General features: G+C 60.0%; 2 protein-coding genes across 6 annotated transcripts; one reads left to right on the top strand and one right to left on the bottom strand.

The window, feature by feature from the left end:
- Positions 1-2,171: 2,171 nt before the first annotated feature.
- Positions 2,172-5,559, top strand: MYDGF (myeloid derived growth factor). Its single transcript, XM_014887207.2, has 6 exons — positions 2,172-2,379; positions 3,107-3,157; positions 3,406-3,467; positions 3,767-3,848; positions 4,399-4,471; positions 4,770-5,559. Exons 1-6 carry the CDS (start codon positions 2,200-2,202, stop codon positions 4,847-4,849), a joined length of 528 nt encoding a protein of 175 aa, XP_014742693.2. The 5' UTR covers positions 2,172-2,199; the 3' UTR covers positions 4,850-5,559.
- A 1,157-nt stretch (positions 5,560-6,716) lies between these two features.
- Positions 6,717-14,050, bottom strand: TIPE1 (TNF alpha induced protein 8 like 1). 5 transcript variants are annotated; one of them, XM_014887206.2, is made up of 2 exons: positions 13,489-14,050; positions 6,717-8,104 (listed from the first exon to the last, which is right to left on the bottom strand). In XM_014887206.2, exon 2 carries the CDS (start codon positions 8,100-8,102, stop codon positions 7,542-7,544), a length of 561 nt encoding a protein of 186 aa, XP_014742692.1. In that variant the 5' UTR covers positions 8,103-8,104; positions 13,489-14,050; the 3' UTR covers positions 6,717-7,541. The 5 variants fall into 5 exon arrangements, with proteins under 5 accessions (XP_014742692.1, XP_088035269.1, XP_088035268.1 ...); XM_088179143.1 differs by lacking the exon at positions 13,489-14,050 and adding an exon at positions 12,924-13,040; XM_088179142.1 differs by lacking the exon at positions 13,489-14,050 and adding an exon at positions 11,626-12,917.
- Positions 14,051-18,086: the final 4,036 nt, after the last annotated feature.

Here is an 18,086-nt window from a genome sequence, read left to right as displayed (position 1 = left end):
GGCTCGGAGTGACCTTGAGCGAGTCAGCACCAGCCTGGGGTGGGCACCTCCCTCCCTCCCTCCCATGGGTTCGGGAGGTGCAGCTGCCCTGGGACTCCCGGAGCTGCTCCTGCCGAGCTGGGCCTGCCTCTGCTCGCCCTCCCAGCTCACAGCTTCCCGAAAGTGGCCTTGCTCTGCCTTCCTCCGTGGGAGCTGCTGTTAATTAACCCACTGTTAATGCCCTGAGGGTGCTGCTGCAGGGTTGTTCTAAATGCTAAGCTTCTTCCAGATGGAGCATTTGGGTTCCTGGGGATGGCTGGGAGCAGATTTTGCCCCCTCTTCTTGTCTCTGTGCCCAAATAATTGTCACAATTATTGCAGCTGTGGTTTAGCTGCTACAAAGCACCTCAGGTGTGAGTTTTGAGGTCAGAGGGATGGAGGAGGGACAGGTGGAGAAAGTTGCACCTCTGAGCTGTGTCTGTAAGAGAATCCTGCAGCCAGCAAAGCTGCACCCTCTGTCCCTGTACCCTCACAGGTGGATGGGTACTTCTGGGTGGTAAGAAGCTTTTATTTTTGCAGGGTTTGTTTCTGTGCTTCCCCTAATTTAATTTTTAGGCTTAATTTAAACTGCTTTTTTCCTATCCCCGAAAAGTCAAGTGTTTCTTAAAATGTCTTAAATCAACTCTTGTCTAGAAGAGTTTGCGGATCTGTCTGCTCCTCTGATCCCTCAGCTTGCTGCAGGATTGTTTGGCACCATAAAAAGGGATTGGTCGTCTTCTTTTGGGGATTGGGAATCCCGAGAGGACTGAGCTGGGAACTCTCCGGGGAGCCGGAGCTGTTCCATATGGAACAGGCTCTGTGGGGGATTGAAACACAAATGATGTGGGAGGCCCCACCCCGCTGTCCCGCGGGAAAGGTGATGGGAACAGGGAGCAGGGTGGCTCTGGGTGGAGGATTTGCAGCTGGAGGATGAAGCTGAGCTAATTTCCTGAGTGAGCGGTAATGACAGAGGAAGCAGCAGGTGCTGGGGAAACCAGGCAAAAAAACGACTCTTCCTCAAGAATTTGGGGCTTGAGAGTGGCTTGGGAAGCATTTCTCTCCTAAAAGCCACCCTGTGGGGCTTTATTTTTAGGTGGATGGTGTGGAGGGAGAACAGATGTTCTTGAGGACTTATTTTTAAAACAAAATCACTCCTCAAGCTACAGAATTAGCTCAGAAAAGTCACTCCTTGCCCTGAAAGATGCTCGAATGGAAAACTTCCCGGCATCTCCATTCCCAAAGTGGGTGGGATAAAGGTGCAAGGACAGCTCTGGCTCTGGGAAAGTCACGTCAGTGGAAATTCTGGGTGCTTGGGGGGGTCTCAGGCATTTGATCTCTATCCTGGGCCATGCAGGCAGCACCCCCAGAATAACTGAGTAACAAATCCCAGGGTCCCCCAAAGGAGGAGTGAGGTGTCCAAGGAAGGCACAGGGCAGGGCTGGGCTCTGGGTGTGTCTGTGCTGCCCGAAGGGTGTAAATTGATCTTGGAGAATCCTCTCGGAGGGATTTTGGTGAAATCGCAGGCATCCAGGCTCCGTGCTGGACACAGGGATGGCTTCAGGCTTGGCCTCTGCAGAAAAATCTCCTGTCCCTGCTCCTTCCTCCAGCCCCTCTCGGAGCTGGCACAGATTTCTGTGTCTCCCCTCCCCTCTCATCCAGGATTTTCCTGCTCCCAGCCCCTGGCTGCAGCTGGAATTTCCAATTCTACAACTCAGGCAGTGACTCCTTTTTGCGGGTGAACTGAGGCAGGGCCACCTCTGCAGGCCTGGGCTACTGAGCCCTTCTGGAGCCCTCACCCTCAGGGACTCGGTACCACCGCCTGGAAATGGGACCAGGCCCAGCCCTCAGCTCGCCCCGGCTCTGCTCCCCTCAGGCATCTTCACTTGCCCATGTGGCCAGCAGAAACTGAGGCACGCCATGCTGCTCGTGGGCTACAACACGGCCCAGATGGGCAAGTGCAAAGATCGCTACTGGATCCTGACCACAGAGCTTCTTGTCCCCGCGGTTCCCTGTGCCCTCGTCTCTCTGTCCCTCAGCCTCCTGCCCTGTTGTCCCTTGATGTCCCCACGTCCTCCTGTCCCTCCGCGGGCCCGCCCGGGCTCCTGCCCACACCCAACATGGCCGCCGTGCCGCCGCCGCGCTGACCCCTGCCGGCCGCCATAGCCCGCGCTTCCTTTCCAAGATGGCGGCGCCCAGCGGGAGGAGCTGCCCGTGCGCGTGGGCCGCGCTGGTGCCTGCGGCCCTGCTGTGCCTGGCGGCCCGGGCGGCCGCGGAACCGGGCACGGCCCCGGGAGCGACCTCGAGCACGGCCGAGTTCGACGTGAGGCCCGGCGGGGAGGTTCACTCCTTCTCCCGGAGCCTGGTGAGCGGCCGGGAGGGAGGGAGCGGGAGGGGAGAGGGTACGCGCCACTCGCTGATTGGCTGCGTCTCACGTCACTCATATCTCCTGCTGTGGTGATTGGCTGAACGCGAGGGAGGGCGGGGCGAGCGGGTGGAGGGGATCCCCAGGGAGAGAAGGGTCCCCAAAGGGGGTGACAAAGGCAGGGGGGTCCCAGGGGGAACGAGGGTCTCCAAGGCAAGAGGGGTCCCAAAGTGGGGGGCTCTAAGGCAGGAGATCCCAGGGAGAATGGGGGTACTCAAGGAGGGAGGGAGCCTTCACAGAAAAGGGGGTCCTCGAGGGGAAGGAGTCCCCAGGGAGGGTTCTCCAACAGAATAGGATCGCCAAGGAAAGCAGGTCCCCAAGGTGGGACAGTCTCTGTAGCAAGTAGACATCCAAGAGCGCTCCAGGCAGGAGGAAATGGCTTCAGGTGGTGCCAGGGGAGGTTTAGGCTGGATATTGGAGGAAATTCTTCATGAAAAGGGAGGTCAGGCGCTGGCACAGTGGCACTGGTGGAGTCTCCATCCCTGGAGGGATTTAATCCACGTGGATGTGGCACCTGGTCACAGGGGTCAGTGGTGGCCTTGGCAGTGCTGGCACACTGTTGGACTTGATGGTCTTGGAGGGTTTTTCCAAGCTCAGAATTTCCTGGATTGTGTGGAAGAAAAGCTCGTGCTAAAGTGAGGCTGCTCCTGTTCCTCTCTCCTGGCAGGGGGATTACAGCTGCTCCTTCACCTACTCAGCCCAGGGTGGCACAAACGAGGTGAGCTGGGCAAGCCCCGGGAATTCCTGTTGGAATCAGCTCCTTTCCCTCATCCTAAAAGCCAAAGAGACTCGTGACTGTTTTGTGTGAGAGCACAGTGGTAACTGTGGCCAGGAGGGAGCACTGGGAGCCACCAGCGACTGCTGGGGGGTGGGGTTGGGATATTTTGAAGCTCCTGGTGCAGCTGGAAGGGAGGGATTGGCCTGGGAGGGTTTTCCCCGCGTTGACTGCGGGTGTTCCCCGTGCAGCAATGGCAGATGAACGTCGGAGTGAGCGAGGACAGCGGGCTCTTCTCCTGCTCCATCTGGAGGTGTGTGCTGAGCAAAGGCACCGCGGGGGTGGCCGTGGGGCAGGGACAAGGACTCTGCTTCCTGCGTGGATTTGCATCTTGCAGGGAGGGTTTTCCTCTCCCAGGGTTGCTGTGGTGCTGGGGGCTTTTGGTGCAGATGTTGGTTTATGAATTCTGTGTTCCCCTCTCCCCCATTCCTGCACAAAAGCTCCAGGAGATCCAGAGGTGGCTGTGGGGGGAGGGAGGAAGTCAAGAATCCTTCACTCCTCTGCACCTCCGCCCTCTGTGCTGCTGACAAAGGCTCTGCTTTCTTCTTTCAGGCCCCAAGGGAAGTCTTATCTCTTCTTTACCCAGTTTAAAGCTGAAGTGAAAGGAGCCAAGATCGAGTATGCCATGGCTTATGTAAGTCCCAGCTGAGCCCGGGGAAGCAGGAGTGTGGGAGGCTGCTATAAAACATGAATTAGACATGGAAAACATTTATTAGACATCTGTGCCATAAAATGTGCTCCATCGTGTCCCTAATTAGAGGCTGGTGGCAGGCAGGAGAGGGGCTGCAGGTGGGCAGCCTGAGCCTTGCTCCATTGTGTTCCTGCCCTCTCAGGCACTGGGATTTGCTGGGAGGGGGCTCCAAAGGCACCGGGACACAAAGGGAGTCTTGGATTGCCTCAACAAATTGCATGTGACAAAGCAAATCAAACCTCTCCTGGTGTTTTTGTCTGGCTCATTCTTCCATTTCCCAGTTTCCAGGGGTGAGGCTTTCACTCACCCCAAGGACACGATTCTGTGGTTTAACAGGAGATAGAAAAACAGCCAGAGATTTTCCTTCAGATATCCTTTGTGCACTTAATTCTTTCAGTGCACACAAATCAGGAACTCGTTCATTTTCAGTGTGCTGTTGTTTGGTTGGTTTGAATTGCCTCAGCCTCTTACACCTCCTTCCTTCCTGTTACAGTCTCAGGCTGCTGCGGGTGCCCTGAGCGACATCCCCTTGAAACAGGAAGAGTTTGAGATCACTGAAACAACAGGTCTGTGCCTGAGGGAGCTGTGAGAGAGGGGCTGGGCTGGGGGACAGGCCAGAGACCAGAGTAAACTCAGACAGTGGTGACAGTGCCATGGAGCTGGGGGTACAGTGCCCTCAATCCATTGGATTTTGTGGGTCTCATCCCAGTTAAATTCCGAGGATGAGGGGGGAGTTCTCCCCCAGCCTGGCATGTGCAGGATGGGAAGAGCAGTGCCTGACACCCTGGAAAAGGCCCAGCAGGGCTCTTTTGTTGCTGCTTTTCCATCTGCTGATCCTGGGCTTTTCTCTCTGTCTCTCTGCAGTGTCTCACAGGGAAGGCAAGTTCCGTTTCGAGCTTTCCAAACTCGTGATTGCAGCAAAAACCCCCCGGGACGAGCTGTGACCCTGAGGCCAACCCTGGGCAGGGGGCTTGGCCAGGCCAGCATGGCACTGAAGGATTTCCTGGTCACCTGCAGGGTTTTTCTTTTGGTTGGCCGAACCTTTTATGTTTTCCATACTGAAATGTGCCGGGGGACCAACGTGAGTGGGTCTTGGAGGTGTGAGGACAGGTTTGTTCTGCCTTGTGTCAGAGTAGCACTGAGCTTTGAGCTGGAAAACCCCCAGGAGGCTCCTGAGCCCCCTGTGCCCCTTCGTGCTCGGCTGAGCAGGGCAGAGCTCCCTGCTCAGGGGCTCCTTATCTGCCTGGCTGGAGGAGCAGTGCAGGGAGATAAGTGGCTGGACTTAAGCTGGGCTTGCTAAAGGGAACTTGTTAACTCTGTAGTCTCTGGAGGGGAGATGGGATTTGTCTCTCCAGCAGCAGGAGGAAATCATTAATTCGGGGGAAGGGGGTTGGCCAAAGCTCTGATTCCATGGCCAGTGTGTGGCTGGGGTGGATCCAGGGCTGGGCTGGGATACCTCGGATGGGGGAAGGCAGAGCAGCTTATTCTGACACAATCAGGAATCAATCCAGGCAACACTTCCACGTCTCAGCACAACCACGGGACTATTTTATACCTACAGAAAAGTGATTTTTTTTCTTAACCAGAGTAATAACAGGGAATGTGCAATTCCTTTCCTGTGTAAATACAGCACAAATAAAGAAATAAAGCATCATGCCCTGGCCTGAAGCTGCTCTACTCTGTCCCTCCTCCCTTCTCCAGCTCCTTTGTTGCTGCTTGACCAGGAGGAGCTGAGGTGTCCCACGGGAATTTGGGGGCTGCAGAGGGTTCAGGGGGGTCTTGGAGCTGACATGGACACACACCTTGGGAACAGTGAAGAATTTCTGGCTGGGCATCCCTCAGCCCCATCCCACCACATCCAGCACGCTCCTGACAGGAACACAGCAGCCCAAGGGGGACAGGAGTTGTTCTCAAAGGGCCCCTGCCCTCCTGAGGTGGGCTCCTGGTGTTCTCCACACCCCCTTGTGAATGGGCTTTGCCCCCACCCCAAGCTGTGTCACACAGTGATCCCTGACAGCTGCAGCCAGGCCTGTGAAATGGCAGAGATGAGACCTTTGTGCCTTTTATTTCATCTTCTATGGCTGAGAGTTATCAGTGCCAGTGGTGGGAAGGGAGCAGGAGCAGGAGCAGCCGCCCGTGCCTGGAGTCATCCAGGGAACAGGAGGCACAAGAAGGTCACAGAGATAAGGCCAGAGAAGACTCTGTGGTGTTTTGGATGCTAAAAGGGCAATTTCCAGTGCTCAGGGCCCGTGCTGGGAGCAGCTGGAGCATCCCTGCCAGAGCCCCCCCTGCTCCCAGAGCTCTGCTTTTGGGCTCCTCCTCAGCAGGGAGGGGGTGTGGAGGTGCAGAGGAGCGCCCAGAGGAGTGTGGGTGTCTGCTGGAAGCAGGATCTCACAAAATCAAGGAATGGTTGGGGTTTGGAAAAGCTTTAAAGCTCATCCAGCCCCACTCTTGCATGGGCAGGGACACCTTCCACTGTCCCAGATTGCTCCAACCCCCAGTGTCCAGCCTGGCTTTGGACACTTCCAGGGATGGGGCACCCTGTACCAGGATCTCCCACCCTCACAAGAAGGAATTCCTTCCCGAAATCCCATCCCTCCCTGCCCTCTGGAAGCCATTTCCCCCTGTCCATGCAAGTCCAAGAGGTGCTGGGGCATTGAGCAGGGACAGCACAGCCAGCAGCAATGCCAGGGGACAGAAAGCACAAGCCCCAGGTCACAGAGAGCCACCAGCACCTGGGGGACAGCAAACCCAGCTGTGCCCAGGGCTCATTTTGTCCCTGTCACCACTGCTGGAACAACCTCACGGAGCTCCCAGGCCACACGGGTGAGTTTATTTAAATAACTCATCAGGGCTACAGAGTTTGCTAAAAACGAACATCACTCAGTCAGGGGCATGGAAAAGGGATGAGATCCCAGAGGAGCTTTGGATCACCACCAGGGACAGCGCTGGAGCTGCCAGGAGGCAGAGCTGCTGGAGGCTGGGGGAGTTGTGGGTTGGGAGAGTTGCTGGGATCCAGGGTAGGAGCAGCTCCCCCCCAGCTCCCTCCCAGCCTCCTCCAGGTGAGGAGGGATCCTCCTGGTCTCAGGACTTGTCTTTGGACGCTAAAGCCCACGCAGCAGCAGATTCCTGCCTGAGGCAGCACAAGTCTGGACCGTGATTTGCTCCCACCACGTTGTGGAGCCGCTGGGAGAAATCCACGGAGTTCCACAATGCTCCAGTTAGGGAGTCTCAGAACTTCCACCCCAACAACATCCCAGCTGCTCAGAGACACCTCAGAGGTGCTTCACACCACGAGTCTTTGGTTCAGTTTCCCGCCAGAGGTTACAACAGAGTTCAAGGCAGAGTCCAAACCCTTGGACTCTGAGCTAAAGGCACTTGGTGGGCAAAGGAAATCAAACTGTACAGAGGGGCCCAGGATCCCCTGGTGAGCTCAGGGAGGGGTTTGCAGACCCTGGGCAGGGCGGGGAGACAAAGTCAGGAGGTTCAGTCTCTCGGAGAAATGAGGAGAACACAAGTGAGCACTGCAGAGGGGGAGGAGGGAACGGCGAGCCCGGTGAAAAGCTCAAAGCAGACATCACAACCTCGGCCTCACAGGAGGCAGAGTCCAGCTGCCCGAGCCCCTCTGGGCCACCCTTAGATGTTTTCCTCCTCCAGCATCTTATTGACCCCCTCGCAGATCCTCTTGAGGTGGGTGCGGTAGGGCTCGGCCGGGCCGTACAGCGCCGACAGGAACTCGTAGTCCGCAAAGTGGTTGAAGACGTGGTTGATGCGCGAGTGGGACTTGGCCGTCAGGTGCCCGTTGACAGCCTGGTGCAGCAGGTCCCGGCACTCGGTCAGCACGCTGGCCATGACCCTGCGGTCGAAGGTGAAGTCAATCTGGTGGAAGCTGACGGCCGTCATGGCCAGGGTGTGAACTTTCTTACGGAACCTCTCCATGACAAGCAGCTCCTCGGGGCTGAACTGCCCGTTGCGGTAGAGAACCCCCAGCTTCATCACGATCTTGATGAGGTTTTTGATGATTTTCTGCGCCTCTTTGCGGTTGTGGGTGTATTCCTTGGTGGCCCGGTACAGCTCGTCCAGGATCTCGCTGCTGGTGTCGTCGATGAAGGCGTTGGCGATGGTCTTGGTGGCCATTTTGCTCAGGAGCTTCTTCTGGGCCTGCAGGGCCAAGTTCTTGGTGCTGAAGGTGTCCATCTCTGCGGGGGAAGAGGCACACACGGATCAGTGTCTGCTCTGCAGCCATCCCCATCTCACCTGGGCTGGTGGAGTGTCCCTGGCCATGGCAGGGGGTGGGGCTGGATGAGCTTTAAGGTCCCTTCCCACCCAAACCATTCCAGGATTCTGTGATTCCTCACCTCCCCATGCACATTTTTAGCAGGAGAAAAAGCATCTCCAGGCAATGGCAAGACTGAGGGAGCTCCTGGGTGCCAGGGCAGGTGAGAGCATGAGGTTTGGTTGGTGGGATCAGTTACAGGGTGTCCCCACCTTCCTTTTCCCAAACTCTGTGGAGAGGTTGCAGAGAGCGAGGTGTCCCTACCTGAGCACCTCCCGTGTCCCTCCATCCCGGTGTCCCTCTGTGCCCGAGCCTCCCTCCTCCCGGCACAGGAAGGACTCTTACCCCATCCTTTTAACATTTTTTCCTTCCTTAAAACTTGACTCATTTCCTGCAGGGTGAGCTGGGGACAGCCCAGGTGACAGCTGAGTCACCCCCCCCGATGCCATGTGCCACATCCACGCCGGTGCTGGCCATGGCTGGAGTGGCACAGCCGGTTTGCAGCACCCAGCACTGGCGTGGGAGCCCTTTTCCCTGGCACTGCTCACCCTGCAACACCCACACAAGCTCGGGCTTGTTCTGCTGCTGCCCCGGCCTCCTGTGGAGTGAATAATTCACCCAGACAGGAACCTCACCTACAGCCCAGCTCCCACATCCCGGCAGGACCAAATCCATCACCTCGGGCAGAGCACGGCTTTCAACCCTGCTGTGAACGATTAAAACCCGACCCTGGAGATGCATCCTGGCCTGGGAAACCGCAGAGCCACAAATCACAGGGAGGGGAGAACAGCAGGAAAACAACCGGGATGGATGGGCAGGGCTGGGAGCTGCTGATGCAGGAGCTGCACATGGCATGGACAGGCTGGCAGGGCAGGAGGGGAGGGGATCAGCCTGTGAATGAATCCCCAGGGAGGGGAGAGGAGATTTCAGCTGAGGGATGGATGGGGATAAATTGCTCACGGATAGGGAACGGGTTTAGATTTGATGTTAGGAAGGAATTTTTCCCTGACAGGGAGCTGAGGCCCTGGCACAGGGTGCCCAGAGTGGCTGTGGCTGCCCCTGGATCCCTGGAATGTCCAAGCCAGGCTGGGCAGGGCTTGGATAAGCCTGGGCCAGTGGAAGGTGCTGAGCCCCAGCTCCCTGAGCATCTCCCATCTGCTCCCAAACCCAAGGGCAGCCAGGGCTCCGTGGGGATGAGAATTCCGGGAGCAGAAACGGAGCCTGCAGGGTAATTTACAGCCCTCAGGAAAAACACAGAGCATTGGAAGCATTTCCTACAATGGGAAAACATTGATTTTTGTCAGCTTGAGCCTCGAGCTGAGCCTCTCACACTTAATAAGACGAAAATGACAACGCAGAGCTTGGTGACAGCAGCTCCTGGGTCAGGCTGGTGGAATTCCCGTGGCTGCATCCAGAGGAGCTGCCCGGAGGGAGGGAAGGGCAGGATGGGCAGAGGCAGCTCCGTCTGCTCTGCCCTGGCTGAGAGGGGAGGCCTCACTTGAGCCGTGCCAGGAATCCTGTCCGGAAGGAGCAGGGCTTTGCCGTGGTGTTGACAGCCTGGAATTTCCCCCCGCAGGGCTGTGGGGTGCCCTGGGAACGGTGCCTGGATAAATAGGAATTCCCACACCCCAGCTCTGCCTTGGGTGACCACAGACATAAAGCCAGTGCAGACTCCACCTCCAGAGAGCATGAAAAATAGGAAGTGCCAAGTCCTGCGAGCTGCCCACGGCTCCCAAATGCCAGCTGGAATAATGGATCAGCCCTCTGCTCTGCTCGCTCTGCTCCCTGCATCAAAAACTCCCGGCTGCTCACTGCTCTCCCTGCCTGGAGCATCACTCCGGGGGGAAACTGAGGCACGAAGCATTATGGGGGGGTCTAGGGATCCCAAAAGTGATGTAGGTGGGGATGGACATCCCAAAATTCCAACCAGCTCCCTCTCCAGTGCCCAGGGATGGTTTTACAGGCTGCTCCCTGCAAGCCCCAAGGAAACCCAGGCTCACCTCCTGCTGGCTCCCGCTGCACCAGGACGGTTCCCCCGGACCCTCCACACCACACCCGGCCCGGCAGGACCTGCTGACTCAGCAGCAGCAGGAGATTTCACCGGAATGAGCCTTTTTCCTGCTGGGAAGGGCCCCACGACCCCATTGTTCACGAGGGGCTGCTATCAGTGCACGGAAGAGTCGAGCCTTGCCCCGAGCAGCCAACTGGAGCCCGAAAATAACCCACTTCACTTCCTTCCTGTCGCTGAAGTTTCCAGCCCAGTTCAGGGTTTGGGCTCCCCCCCCACCCCCTTCTTTTTAATGAAAACGCCCTAAAAAAAACAGCTTCTCCTTCCGAAATGGAGCAGCCGAGCGCCGCTGTCACCAAGTGCCTCCCTGCTCCGGAAGAGTGTGGCAGGGCTGTGGTCCCAACCCTGGTTTTGGGGACAGGTACAGCCCTTCCTTGGAGGGTTTCCACCCCTTTTGGAGGTTTTTGAGGAAGTCTTGCAGCCCTGAGCAGTGGTGTGAGGGCTGAGGTGTCCTGGAGGGGACAGACGTGGTCCCCTGGGGACAGACACGTGCCGTGCCCATCTCCGGTTTGGCGTTTGCCCCACTGGGCTTGCACCTCTCCCAACACTCAGCTCTGACCTGATTTCCCCAAAAAAACCCAAAAACCCTCCCACACCACCAGGGGCACAAGCATCAATGAAAGCTCCTGTCTGAGGGGGGAGGACAAGACCCTGTCACCCTGTGGTCACCTGGCATGGGTGGCACCACAGCAGAGCTCCTTTATGAAGAGGGGCCAAACCCAGCAGTGACATCATCCCAGTTATCATTTTTACCTGTCCCAAAGACCCCTCTCCCTGCCTGTCCCTTCCACCCGCTTCCCACCAGCGGCTCCGTGGGCTCGGCCCCCCAGGCCCCCCCAGTTCCCCTGGCAGCGGGTGAATATTTCATGCAGGAAAGGAAAAGCACCTAAATAATTCATGGAGCAGCACAGAGGGGGAGGCTCCACAAAGCTCCAGCTCAGAGCAGAGGCACCTCTGCCTCCTCTTCCTCCTCCTCTCCCTCCTCCACATTCCCAGCGCGGTCACAGTAACTTGGATTGTCTCGCTACAAGTTTCCTCCAACACGGAAACATCGTTTCCCAACAGGATAAACATGGAATAGCCGCGATGTCCCTGGACTTCCCTCCATCCCACATTCTCCCACTCCAATTCCCACTATTTTGGGAAACATCCCTGCTCTGCACCCCAGCATTCCCGAGCCCGTGGCTAAATGCCAGGCGGGTGGAGGGGATCCCGCTGCTCTGCTCTCCATCCCCCCAGCATCGCTTTCCCCGTGCTCCAACTCCTATTAATTAATTAAACCCTCCTGCATTACAGGAGCGCCGGGCAGTAATTGGAGAGCTCCAGCCCGTTCCAACCCCCCACCCGTGACCCCCGCAGCTCCCAGGGCTCGTTACCAGCTCCGGGAGAGCCGAGGAGGAGGAGCAGGAGGAAGGACGCGTGCCGGCCCTCGCAGGTTGCCATGGGTGCAAAGAGCAGCCGGAGATGCCGGCCCGGGCGCGTGTGTGCCCAGCGGGGCGAGGCCAGGAAGAAGCCGCTGAGTAAACACCTGGCCCGAGGAAAAGCTCCTTTCTCGGGGTGAATCCGCGGCCGTGGCGGCTGGAGAGGGGCCGGGAACGCTGCGGGGCAGCGGTTCCTTCTGCCTTACCCCGCTGGCTCCCGGTGCCCGTGGTGCCAAGCTCTTGGCGTGTCCCCACCATTGGCACCGGGATCTGAGCTCCTCCATCCCAAAATCTCCTTCCCGCAGGTGCCCTCGCTTCGGCTGCAGATGCTCCCGTGGCAAGGAGACGGGTTTTGGTTTTGCCTGGGAATGCTGATCCGCCCTGGCAGCTCCGACGTGTCTGTGCAAGGAGCTGAGCGGAGCTTCCGAGGGGCTCCGGCGGTGCCAACCCCGGGCACGGGTGGGGAACCCTCGCCAGAGCTTCCCGTGGGAATGGGATCCTGGGATCCCATCGAGGGGTGCTCAACACAGGGCAGGGGGAACCTGGGGGCTGAGCTGAGGGTCTGCTGTGGCATCGAGGAATTCCCCCCTGGGATTACTGTGCCCCAAGGGGGGAGGCAGCTGCCAAATGGAGAGGAGGAGGAGGAATTGAGGTTATTTTAAGGAGAGAAGGAGAAGGAAGAGGAGGAGGAGGAAGGGGGGTTATTTTATGGAGAGGAGGAGGAGGAAGAGAAAGTGGACGAGGAAGAAAGGGGGATTTTATGGAGAAAAGGCAGAGGAAGAGGAAGAGGACGAGGAAGGGGGTTATTTTACAGAGAGGAGGAGGAGGAGGAGGAGGAGGAAGGGGGGATTATTTTGGAGCATCTGTCTCGCCTTCCATTTCCTCCTTTTCTTTCTCCAGCTGCCATCAAGCTGCTCTCTCTGGCAGCAACTTCCTTTCTCCTTCGCTCGGAGCAGACGGAGACTTATGGGGAAGTAGAAAACAGAGGCTGGGAGAAGGGAAACTGAGGCCAAGCCACCATCCGTCCGTCTGTCCGGCTGCGGCGGGGGCCAGGGCGCATCACATGCCCCGGGATCAGGAGGACAAAGTCGCTCGGGGGGAGAGGAAAACTCCATGGCACAACTGGGGTCCAATACTGGGCTTGAGGTCAGCGAAGGATGGCCCAAAATGGCCCCAAACCCTCCCCCTCCAGGGGAAGATTAGTCAGAGTTGGGAGGTTTTACACCCAGCTCCTGCCCCGGGATGGATCTGACCTCTCCAAAGGGATTCGTCTTTCCAGGAATCGAGGAATTTCATCCTCTGGAGCGCAGGGCTGGGAGCAGAGACGGGCGATGCTCGAAGCCAAGTGCTGCCATGGGGCACCCGGGCCTGCCCTGGCACGTGGGGCAGTGACAGCCCCGCGGGGGTGGCTCCGGTGCCTCCTCCCAGCTCCCGTTATCCAGCGACCACCGGAGCCAGCGCTCTTTCCAGCCCCGTCGCTGAATTCGGGGGGGGAAATCGCCCTTTCCCCGTGTTTTATCCACCTGGGAAGGCTGAGGCACATCCAGGGGCCCTGCCCGCGCCGCAGCTCCCGCCCCTCGCGGCTCCCCAGACTCTCCTTTCCCGGGGGTTGAGTGGGGGCTGTCGGTGCCCGGTGACACCGGGGTTAGGGGACACACACGGATGATTCCCGGGGTGGGGGACGAGAGGCTGCGTCCCGCAGTGCAAGCACGAAACGGGCCGGTACCGAGCGCCCCCGCCCCCACGGACCGGGGAAGCATCGGGAGAACCGGGAGGAACTGGGGGGTACCGGGAGGTACCGGGAATACCGGCCCTTACCTGCAGCCTGCCTCGGGGAGAGCGGCGCCGGGACCGGGACCGGGGCTGCTCCGGTGCCCCCGGCGGGACGGGACGGGGCGGGACGGGGCTGGACGGGGCGGGGCCGGGCGGAGGGTCCCGCTTCCCCCGGCGCCTCTCCCTGGCCGGCGGGGCCCCGCAGCTGCTACCGGTGCCCGGTGACGATGTCTGGTGCTCGATCTTCGATGCCCAGAGCCAGTCCTGGTGTCCGATGTCCGGTTCCCGGTGCCGGTTCCCGGTGCCGGTTCCCAGCTCTCAGTGCCCAATTTTCAGCTCTCAGTGCCCGGTTCCCGGTTCTCAGTTCCCGGCTCTCAGTGCCCGGTTCCCGGTGCCGATTCCCGGCTCTCAGTGTCCGGTTCCCGTTGCCGGTTCCCGGTGCCGGTTCCCGGCTCTCAGTGCCCGGTTCCAGTGCCAGTTCCCGGTGCCGGTTCCCGGCTCTCAGTGTCCGGTTCCCGGTGCCGGTTCCCGGTTCTCAGTGCCCGGTTCCGGTGCCGGTTCCCGGCGGGTCGGGGCCTCCCGCCCGCGGCCGCTGCCAAGTCCCGCGCGGGGCCGGGAACAGCGGGGGCGGGGCCAGGGGCGGGGCCCACTGGCGGCCTCAGCCAATGGAAACGCGGGGCTTGCTACGAAGCAGCCAATGGGAGCGCGCGGACGGGGCGTGGGCGGGGCGGGCGCGTCCCCGTGGGTCCCGCGCGCGTGGGCCGGTCCCGGGGACGCGCGTGGGGCGGGCACGGGGCCCCCCGGCCTGAACCGGGGAGGGACGAGACACGGGAGGGTGATGGGGACACTGGTGGGTGACAGTGACACTGGTAGGTGACGGGGACAAGGGAGGGTGACGGGGACACCAGTGGGTGAGGGCGACACGGGAGGGTGACAGGGACACGGGAGAGTGACGGGGACACGCTGGGTGAGAGGATCACGCGTGGAAGCGGCGCGGGACGCCGGGCGGGCGGCGCTGAGGAGCAGGAGCTGAGGAGGGCGCTGCTGGACCGGGCTGAGCGCGGGGTCCCGCACAGCTCCCCCCACTCTGCGCCAGGGGATGTGACACCCGTGGGAAGAGGGGGAGGCGCGGGAGCTGCTCCCGACAGCAGCGCGTGCGGGAGTGTCGAGGCCTGGGCAGCTCATCCCGGTGCTGGGGACCCCCCGACACCCCAGAGATTCTGAGCTCCCCAGCATCTGGAGTGTCAGAGCATCCTTCCTTCCTCTTCCTCCTCACGGCTCAGTGGGTAGAAGAGGCAGCACGGGATCCTAATTCCCAAAGGTGGCATTAAACAGATTAAAAATGGGATTTAAAGCGGATTAAAATCTGGATTAACGGCAGCCTTGACTTGAGTCTTGGTGTCATGCAGCGGCTGGGAAGCCAGATCCTCGCCAGCCCCCCGGCCCTGCTGCCCCCCCGGCCCACGGCACCCCCGGGGCATCGCCCCCACTCCCGATATTCCCGGGGATTTGCTCTGGTCCCAGGCCGTGCCGGAGCTGCTGCTGCCGCCCTTCCGAATTGTGGCACCGACCCTCCCGGCATCAGTCACCCTCCGGGCTCTCCGGTGGCCACCATCCCACGTTCCCATCGCCGGGACATCCCCGCAGCTCCTTCCCCTCGCTCAGGCCGCTTTTGGGATGTTTGGGAGGGTGACGGGATGGGGTGGGCAGCACCCTGCGCCCTCCAGGGCGTGCCCAACACCCAGATCCCGCAATTCCCAGCTCAGGAGGGATCTCGGGGTGTCCTCAAGCCTTGCAGGGCTCTGCTCCTCACTCCTGGAGCAGCGGCCGGTGCTGCTCGGCTGGGGTCACACGGGGGGAGTCCCCCCAAATCCATGTCCCTGCCTGGGGGGCGCTGCCGGGGGATGGAGCAGCCGCTGCTGATGGATCGGAGGGGATGGGAGCTGGCGCCGCATGAAAACAGGGAATAAAAAAAAAAAGAGAAGCAGCAGGATCTGGGCCAGCTCCGAGTGGCCTCTCCCCCCCCATCCCTCCTCTCCTTTCAGGGAAATGAAATGGGGCTTTGCAGCGGCTCCTCTCCTGCCCGCTGAGCATCTCCCGTGCTCGGGGAGGCGGCACCGCTCATCCCACCGGGACAGCCAGCGCAGCTCCAGCAGCACCAGTCCCGCTGCTCCCCTCCGGCGGGCGGGGGGAGCATCCCCAGGGACGCAGCGCCTGAATAATTCAGGAGAAGTCAGCGAGAGAAACTGGATCCTCTGCCCGCCGGGTCGCGGGGAAGGGAAGGGCACGGAGTCGCTCTCTGTCCTCTCCTCTGTCGCCGGTGTCGCTCTGCCAGGACCCCGCAGGGCCCAGATTCCAGAGCAGGTTGCTGCTGGCGCATCCTGGTCCAAGAGCACCCAACACCTGGTTTGGCTGAGCCGGTGGGTGTGCAGGGGGACAGGATGGGGATAGGATGGGGACAGGATGGGGACAGGCTGTCTCCAACACCCACCTGTCCCCACGATGGCACATGCCAGACCCCGGCAGCTCCTGGGACAGGGAATGGTGTCGCTCCCCATAAAGCCACCATTGTCACCGGGGCACGTGCGGGGTGGGGGGAACCCCCGTGGCGGGGCGGTGGATCCCGCAAGCCCTTCCCTCTCCAGCATTTTGCATTCCCACTGCTCCCTGCCCGCGCCGCACAGCTGTGCCTGGCCACAATGGCCCCTTCTTGCCGCGTCACCGGCGCCGGCTGCGCTCCCTCGGCCCCTTCCCCGGGGCCGAGCCACCCCGCTGGCAGCCGAGGCGGAAAAATTCATCCCTGTAAAAAAAAAAAAAAAAAAAAGAAAAAAAGAAAAAAAATCCCTCCTGGCAGGCACCAGCTCCGGAGGAGAACCGAGAACCGCGAGCAGGGCACGCTCTCCTGACCAGTTACCCCAGTGATGCTCCACTGAGAGCGTTAGCCGGCGTTGGATGAAAGGAGAGGGACGATGGAGGTGTCAGTGAGGGGTGCTGGCAATACCCAAAGGCAGCTGGTGACACCGTGGGGCTGTCCTGGAGCCGTGGGGACAGGCTGGGACTCCTGAATCCCGGGGTTGTATCCAAACTGTGCTCCTGGCCCTCCCTGAGGGCAAAGGGGACACCCCAGCGCCACATTCCTGAGCAGAGCAGTCCCCTGCCCCTTCCGCTGCACATCTGGCCTGGTGTCACAGCTGGATCGGGCCCGTTCTGCCTCCGTGTGTTTGCTCACGGAGCGGGGAGCGCTGAGCTTCGTTAGTTAATTAAAGCTCGATCGAAGCTGTCAGGCAGTGCCGCTCCTCCAGAGGCTGCGAGCGCTCCCGTCCCCCGGGAAGGGATGGGGGACGATGCTTCAGGGCAGGGGGAAGAGGTTTCTGTGATTCCCCTCCCTGGGACGACACGAACCTCCATCCCTATCTTGGGGACACCGCTGTGCCTGAGTGTGACCCACTTAGCCAGGCTCAGCTGAGCCCTGGCTGCTGAATTTGGGGCTGGGGGCTCTGAGAGGGACCCTGACCCTGAGATGTGAGCCGAGCCCAGCGCAAAGCCTCGGGCACTTTTGTCGGGACAAAAGAGAATGTAGGTTAAGCACAAAGTGCTGCGGCTGCGGTGCTCGGGGGGGCCGGGGCAGGCCCCCATCACCGCAATTAGCTAATTGCTGCTGTTGCCTCGCAGAGGATGCTGTTACTGCTCCCTGCTTCACTCTCCATCTGATAAAACTGCCCTGGGGGACACCGTACCCCCCGCCTGCCCCTCGTGCTCTGCTCAGAGCTGAGAGGGTTCAGGATAAAGGGAAGGGGAAGGGGAGTCCCCCCACACCAGCCCTGCTGGATGTGACATCCCTGGTGTCACCTGCTGGGGACTGTGGAGATGATGCCCTTAACACCAGGGATGGATCTGGCTTTCCCCCACATTTTGGGGGTGTCCTGCTGCATCCCAAGGCTTCAGGATCCCTCGCGGCCAAATTCCATCCAAGCTGCTGAATGAGAACCTGGAGTGAGCGTGGGAGGCTGTGACACCACCAGGAGCCCGAGTGACAAATGACATCATCAGAGGGGGTCCTTGTGGGACAGAGAGACCCCCCCAGCCTGTTGGGTGATGGTAGCAGGAATGGGCGAGGGGATACAGACAGAATGCTGATGACATCATCAGGATGATCCATGACATCATCAGGTGACAATTAACAGGGGGCAGAGAGAGGGGCCGGAGCTCGCTGTGCCGGGACTGCCGGGCGAGGAGGAAGAGGAGGAGGAGCGGGAGGAAGACCGTGGCCCCATGGAATAATGTCCCCAGCTCATGGTCGCTGAGCCTGTCCTTGTGCTGGTGACATATTGACTGACAATTCTTAATCAAGTGGATTATTAATTAGCAGCAGAGCTGGCTGGTTGATCCCCGGCCAGGCTGGGAGCTGGTGGTCGGTGCTGACACAGCAGGATATCGTGACAGTGACACCGTGCTGGTACCCGCCGTGCCAGGGCACCCACGCTGGCCCAGGGCATCCCCCCGGGGTGGCTTCAGCACCGTGCACACTGCTCATCCAAATCCTGCCAGGTTTCACCCCAAATCTGGTGGGTGGCACCTCAGGAATCGCCCTGGCACAGCGGGACCGGTGGCTGGTGGGTGGGCGCCCGTCTGTGACGTGCCTC

Source organism: Sturnus vulgaris, chromosome 26 (genome assembly GCF_052056855.1).
Source record: "Sturnus vulgaris isolate bStuVul1 chromosome 26, bStuVul1.hap1, whole genome shotgun sequence".
In the NCBI taxonomy this organism is placed as follows: domain Eukaryota; kingdom Metazoa; phylum Chordata; class Aves; order Passeriformes; family Sturnidae; genus Sturnus; species Sturnus vulgaris.
Note: the sequence above shows the minus strand (reverse complement) of the source record. Positions and strands in the feature narration are given on the sequence as shown.